Source organism: Neopelma chrysocephalum, unplaced genomic scaffold (genome assembly GCF_003984885.1).
Source record: "Neopelma chrysocephalum unplaced genomic scaffold, ASM398488v2 Primary Assembly neopelma1_124, whole genome shotgun sequence".
NCBI classification, from domain to species: Eukaryota; Metazoa; Chordata; class Aves; order Passeriformes; family Pipridae; genus Neopelma; species Neopelma chrysocephalum.
The window spans coordinates 468,437-475,459 of NW_020897786.1; the positions used below are offsets into that span (position 1 = coordinate 468,437).

At 49.7% G+C, this 7,023-nt stretch overlaps 1 protein-coding gene across 1 annotated transcript in view; it reads left to right on the plus strand.

The window, feature by feature from the left end:
- PCLAF (PCNA clamp associated factor) overlaps positions 1–2,154 on the plus strand; it is a 2,488-nt gene extending 334 nt beyond the window's left edge. The window contains exons 3-4 of the mRNA XM_027698040.1: positions 177–318; positions 1,717–2,154. Coding sequence (XP_027553841.1) covers positions 177–318; positions 1,717–1,774 — 200 coding nt within the window. The 3' untranslated portion in view covers positions 1,775–2,154. The remainder of the gene's footprint in view (positions 1–176; positions 319–1,716) is intronic.
- The last annotated feature ends 4,869 nt before the right edge of the window (positions 2,155–7,023 follow it).

Consider the following 7,023-nt stretch of genomic DNA (forward strand, 5'->3'; position numbering starts at 1 on the left):
CTCCCCTCCTCCCTTCCTCCTCCCCTCTTCCTTTCCTGCCTCCCTCCCTCCCACTCTTCTTCCCTCCTTTCTCCCTCTCTCCTTTCCTTGCTTCCCTCCCTCCTTCTCTCCGTCCCTCCTTGCTTCCTTCTTTTCCCGCTTCCCTCCCTCCCATCCCGGTGACGCCCTCCCCGCAGGTGACCGGCGCCCCGTGGGGCTGAACCCGGTGTGTGTGCGGCCGATTCCCGCCTGGCAGAGGAGCATCGGCGAGTTCCTACAGCTCCCGCCCAAGGAGAACCGGGCGCCCGACGGAGCCGTGCCCGGGAGCAGCGGCCTAGGGTGCGTATCAGGGGAGGCACAAATCCCTACAATTAGAGGAGAGAAGGAAGCGCAGAAGTGTCGCCCCGTGGGGTAATGGGAAGGAGCAAAGCACAACGTGGAAGGGCAGGTTTTGTACGCCTGGGGAGTTTCAGGGGTTGGTTGTGCCAAACTTAAACTTAACGTTCACTTCCTTTAAAAAAAAAAAAAAAAAAAACAACTGAGGCTCCCTGGAGTGTGGCAGAGAGCAAAAACCACCTGCAGAGCTGTCATGGGGCAGCTGGGGCTCTGTGGTGCTGCTGTAAACTGGATTGTCAGAGAGTGGTCTGGGGGGTGATATCAAACAGCAAAACCCTGGCACTTCGAAATAATCCCAAGAGCGACATTCCTGGGGGCCTGAGAGGGGGGTGTTGGTGTCCTTGGATGATACAAGTTGTGGTTAGTGTTCCTCCCTGACTGCTGTGAAACTACAATTTGTGAAGGAGCAGGCGACTGCTGAAAAGTTGACAAACTTTCCAAACTCCAAACCTTTGTATCCTAGTTTCCAGCAAAGTCTGGCTAAGTGCAGCATCTGTCTCCAGGGACCTCGGGGGGGGTATGAGTGGGGTAGCTTAGGCAAGTTCTCAGTGCTTAGACTTAACTTCATGTGCCTACAAAGCTCAGTGATGTTTCAGAAAAGCTTAGAAGAGCACTGCGCCACTTCCATGTGCCAGAGAATTGCTTTTCCAAGCTGAAACCTCAAAATTTAACTTGTGTTCTGCCCTGCTGACTGAAAACATGGCAGTATAAAATACTGTCTTACAGACACTCTGTTTCCAATTCTCTGTTGAACTTCCATTTTTCCACCAAATGTAGATACTCCTAAATTACCTGGGGGGGGGGGGCATAAGAATCAGCCTGGAATTGTCCTGCAGGACAGGCAAACAAAGGCTTTTAAGTGCATCCTACCTCTTGGTGAAACAGAAAATGTGGTGAGGAGAGAACACAGAGTGTCCCCATACAAAACAGTTTGCAGCTTCCGAGTGTGTTCTGGAAGAAGCAAGAGCTGTACTCGCTCAACTGCACAACCTCTTTGGCCAGTAAGTTAGGTTGAAACTCAGGTGTGAAACGGGAGTTATGCAGTTTCCAAACAAAGGTGTGGAACCTGCATGTGGCCCTCCAGGTCAGGAACACACAGAGACCATCCCGGGATATTTTGATGTGGGATGTTTTCTTTCCCGTTTGAAAAGAAAGTCTGTGCTGATCCATGTGGGCTCGCAGCCCTTGGGATAAAGCAGCTTCTGTCAGTCCTGAAGCCTCAAGGTGCTGTCTGGGACTAATTAATGTCATTTAGGTCACTCGGGCTCTGGGAAAAGGGCTTTGTTGGCCTTTCAAACCTTTGATTGAGTTCTGTTAATGCTTTTGAAATGCTTCTTACAGAGCTCGGCCCCTGCCACCGGATCCTGCCGAAGATGGAGAGTCCTCTGAGGAGGAGTAGATATGATCTGACCTCAGTTTTCATGATAAACTTCTCCTCCTACTTGAGCCGGTTTTTGTACATTTTTACAGTTTTTTATAATTTGTTATGGCTTACGTTCAGCTGTTGTACAGGACTAAAAGTCTGACAGACAGCAGCAACACTGTGGAGAAATTAATTAATTTATACATTTTGGCACTTAGCATTCAGTGTAAATCGTTGGTTTAGTTTTTATCTGGTTTTCCTTGAGTTCCTCAGTGCCTCCTTCATGTCAGGCAGCTTTTATCTTTCATCTTCTGATTGCCTTTTGCTTGTCCAGGACTTGCATGGCCGTGGTTGTTCTGTTTTTAGGAAGCAGATCCTTATTTTTTTTAATACATTAAAGCCTTCTGAGCACACACCGCTGTTGAGTCTTTATTGAAAAAGCTGTTAATGAAGATGTCTTTGTCCAGAGATGGGAAACAGGATTTGGAAAGACCCCAGTGAGGTGGATGGGCAGCTGGCACTTGCTATGATTAGAGGTGGAGTTTAATTAAAACAAATGGGATTGTTCTAAAGAATCAAAACCCCAAAAGCTTGGAGAGCAATAAAAGGCTAAAACAAAGTTAAACTTGTTACTGTGAAGTGCCTGAGGCTCCCACACAATTTTTGGGGTAATTTATAGGAAAAAAGTGAATGGGGTCTTGTGATGGGTCTTAATCTTGAGAGTTCTGCTTCTGCTCTTCCTTAGAAGCTCCACAAATGATCAGAGTAGCGTTGAGTGGATGAAAAGGGGAATTTATGAGATTTAAATTTGAATTTAGCACATGAGGAGAACTTAGTGGCAGCTCTAGTATGTCAGCCTGGTGTGGTTATGGTGGGGAAAGTGGTGGCTGCTGTCAAAGCCTCTTCCTAAAAAATCTACAGATAAAAAGGAGGGATGTCACAAAAAAGCAGTTTGAGGTGGTTAAATGAGAAATAGTAAGTGATGATTTCTCTTTAATAGAAATTTTTGGAACTTTTGTCAGTTAAGGGGGATAAGCTCGTGGTAACATGCTGTACAAAGCACAGACTTCTCTACCCTGACATCACACAAAACATCATCCCAGTGCCATGTCCCACAGCCACAGCAGCACCGTGGGCGGCTCTTCCTTTGGCCATTTCACCTTCCAAATTAGCTGTATCCTCAATCTCCATTTCTCCTCTGAAACTGCCTGGGAAACAGCCAAGACTGCTGGGCTCTGATCAGATCTGCTCGTCCCCTGACTCCCCTCTGGGGTTATCCGTGTTTAGTGCCCCGGGAGGGCTGTGAACATCAAGGTGGGGAGGGGAGAAGGATAATGAGCTGCTTGTGCTGGAGTTATATCAAGGCTGCTCTCCCAGGTCAAGGAGCAATAGCTGGTGGAGACCTGAATCACAGAATCCCAGAATAATTTGAGTTGGAAGGGACCTTAAAGATCATCTTGGTCCAGAGGGCAGGGTTAGATGGGATGTTGGGAAGAAATTCTTGGCTGCGAGGGTGGTGAGGCCCTGGCACAGGTTGCCCAGAGAAGCTGTGGCTGCCCCATCCCTGGAAGTGTTCAAGGCCAGGCTGGACAGGGCTTGGAGCAGCCTGGTCTAGTGGAAGGTGTCCCTGCCCATGGCAGGGGGTGGAACAGGATGAGCTTTAATGTCCCTTCCAACCCAATCCAGTCTGTGATTCCGATACTTTTAAGCGTCAATACCTCGGGCTGACCATAGATGTCAGCAGCCTCTGCAGCTCCGAACGCAGGCTCTGCCAGGGACCAGGGCAAGGCTCGTTCTGCCTTGCACCAGTTTATTTACTTAGGCAATGTGCAGGGAATATATAAATGTATGGATGACAGACTGGAATTGCTCATTTCCTGAGAGTCTGTGTTATCTCACCAGATAAGGAAGTGGCATCAGCAAAATCACCCACCGTGTCACCGGCTGAGTCCCTGTGTCCTGCTTAAACCCAGCAGTGCTGGAGGGACAGGAGTGGGCAGTGAGGGGAACCTGCTCCCCCAGCAGATTTTATACCCATCCCAACACATGGAATTTTCTGTCAAGATTACAAATTACTCATCTGACCCCTGGCCTTGAGAATGTTGCAGCCTTGAGAGCACTAATGAGCAATAAACTGTCCTCAGCTGAGCCTCCCACCCATGCTTGAAGGTCCTTTTGACCCAGGCTGGGGACACCTAGACTTTTCCTGGGGGATGCTGGATGTACCTACATCACAAAGGATTCACTGCTGGCACAACTGGATGTGTGTTTCTGCAGGAGCTCGTGGATGCTCCAAAAGCAGCTGCAAAGTGAGCACACAAAGTGTTTAGGAGATGAGATGGAAGTGTTTAGAAAATAAGAATTCCTGAGGGTCTAATATGTTGAATTTTAAAGCTTAGGGGGCAAAATTATCTTTGTCTGGGCAAGAGAGAGTGACGGGACAGATGCCATCCTTTCCCATCCCCATAGCCTAAGGCTTTTCCAAGTAGGGATAATTACAAATTGCTGTTGCTCCAGAGTGGTTTTAGCTTTTCCCTGCCACCCCCTTCTCTCCTCGTGTCCGAACCAGGCCAGACGGCACATTTCTGTTGGATGTAGCTGGAAGGAGGGATCTGCTCCTGCTGGAGCGGTGCAGGGGGCAGCTGGGCGGCGGGGACAGCAGATGTCCAAGCCGTGGGGAAGCAGCCGGAGGGGAGGGGGCCGGGCCGGCAGCTGCTGACCTCTCACCCTGCCAGGGGAAATCTAGCGCCAAACCTCGGGGCCTCATCCCCCATGTGAGGGGTTTGCAAAGCTTTTTCTGACTTCCAAGGCTTTTCCTAAAAAAAAAAAAATGTCCAATTTGTATCCGTGATTTTTCGCTTCCCGCTCCTCGGTGTGAAGCCTCTCTGCCGTGGACTCCGTGAGTCTGTGTTCAGGTGCTGCCTGCTTAGGTTAAGAGAGTCACACCAGACTCCCTCTCACACCAGAGTACTATTAATTTTGGTAAATTAATTTTGGTCATGTGTAGTCCTGTGCTGGATTGAGTGATTACAGGGCTGTTTCCATCGGGAGAGAGGATGAGACCCTGGTACCCTCTTGCTCTATGTGGTTGCTCCTCTGCTCTCACTCCTCTGCCAAAAAATGTCATTTTAATCTTTGTTTTCCCTTGGGCTTTGATTTTTCCCTCTTTGCACATTTCCCAGAAGGATCCAAGGTCTGTGTCTGCAGGGTCCCCCTGCCCACGCTGTTGTGTTGGGGTGGTGCCTCCCTATGCCTGATCCTCAACAGGAGCTTCATTGTCCTTCCTGCTGCTCTGGACAAAGGGGGATTGTCCTGCCCACCAGCTCCAGCCGGCCACGAGCCGCTTCATCCCGACGGGAGATGCTGCAGCAGTTCCAAGAAGAAAAGCAGGATGTTTCATTTCTGTTCCTAATAAGGCGCTTGGGAATTGGTCTGGGTTCTTACCTGTCTTTGGTCGAGGATGAGGAGCTGAGTAAAACCTCTGTTGGGGTGGCCTAACCCATCCAAAACGTTTTGGGGTCAGCTTTGAGCTCCCTTCATGTGTCATTCCACATGCAGGCCAGTCTTCGGATAAACTCCCAAGGGATTAGCGCAGGGCTAATGAGAATCCCCATGTTTAATAGGACTTAGCAAAAGAATTACTTGGACTAAAATTGATGATAAATAATTTTTCAGAATTAAGATGCTCCTTGGAAGGGCCCAGATGGTTCAGAGCAGAAAAAATGGGAGCTGAATCACAAAAGTGCCTCTCCCTTTCATCAAAGATGGGGGGATGTTGTGATATCCGTATTATTATTAATTTCCACAACTAATTTCACAAAGAATAAGCAAAATAAGCTCATCCTGGAACACAGGTTCAGGATGGCATTCGACATGATGCTGCCAAGACAGGCTGTTCAGGTGGATGGATTGAGATTCTAATTTTGATATTAATATCGAAAACTTAAATGGTTTAAAAATAAATATTAATCCTTTATTAACCTTATACCCGAGTTGGCTGGTTACACATAAATATTTAAAAAAAAAGAGCCAGGAAAAAAGCTAAAGTGAAATAGTACCAATTTCATTGGAACTGGGCTTTGTTTTCATGTTAATTATGGTGCCAGGGGAAAATTTCCAAGCTTGGCCACAGGAATATGAGGTACTAAAAGAAATGTATAATTTTAATGCCTAAATTCTGGATCAGGACACATTTTCCAAGTGATTTTTCCAAACAGAGCTGTGGTTCATCCTTGGTGGGGTCCAAGAGCTGACAAGCTGTGATGTGTGTGGCTGGATAATGAGATTGTCCCCAGGCTGGGGGGCTGCATGCCAGGGATAAAGCTTTTCCTCATTTTAACCATTTTCAAGGAATGAGCAACCTGATTCTGTGGAAGATGTCCATGCAGGGGGTGGGACGATACGGTCTTTAAGGCCCCTTCCAACCCAAACCAGTCTGTGATTCTATGATTCTCTCAATATGGCAGTTTAAAAAATCCTTCTGGAAAATACCAAGTTCTTCAGCAGCAGCAGTCTGAGAGTGTCCAAGTGATGACCCCAGGGGTTTCTCCTCCATAGAATTATAGAAAATTAAGGGTTGGAAAGGATCTTAAAGATCATCTTGTTCTACTGCCTGCTGTGGGCAGGGACACCTTCCACTATCCCAGGTTGCTCCAAGCCGCATCCAACTGGGCCTTGGACACTTCCAGGGATGGGGCAGCCCCAGCTTCTCTAGGCAACCTGTATCAGGGCCTCACCACCCTCACAGCAAATATTCTCCATCATATTTCCTACAAAAGCAGGGAAACATAGAGACTTTTGGGGTGCAAGGTGTTTCAGGAGGAACATTTTTCCTCCCAAGAAGCAGCAGGGGGCTGGGGCTGTGGTGTGGCGGGTGACGAGCCAACGTGTGTGCTGAGCCCAGGCAGGTGCCGAGTTGAGCCCGGGAGGATGCTGAGTCCCAGTAGGTGCTGAGCCCCGGGCGGTTCTGAGCCCCGCAGGATGCTGAGCCCAGGTTTGTGCCGAGCCCCGGCGAGCGCTGAGCTGAGCCCCGGTGGATGCTGAGCCCCAGCAGATGCTAAGCCCAGGTTTGTGCTGAGCCCCGGTGGTGCTGAGGCGCGCCCGGTGCCGATGCGACCCGCGCTGCCCGGTGCCGATGCGACCCGCGCTGGCCGCCGCCTCCCCCTGGCAACGCCACGCGGTCTCCAGGCGGCCGCGGTGCCCCGGAAGCCGCGCGGGCTCAGGGCGGAGCCGCGCGGGGCGGCGCCGGCGCCGAGCGCTGCCGGGTCGGGCCGTGCCCGTCGAGC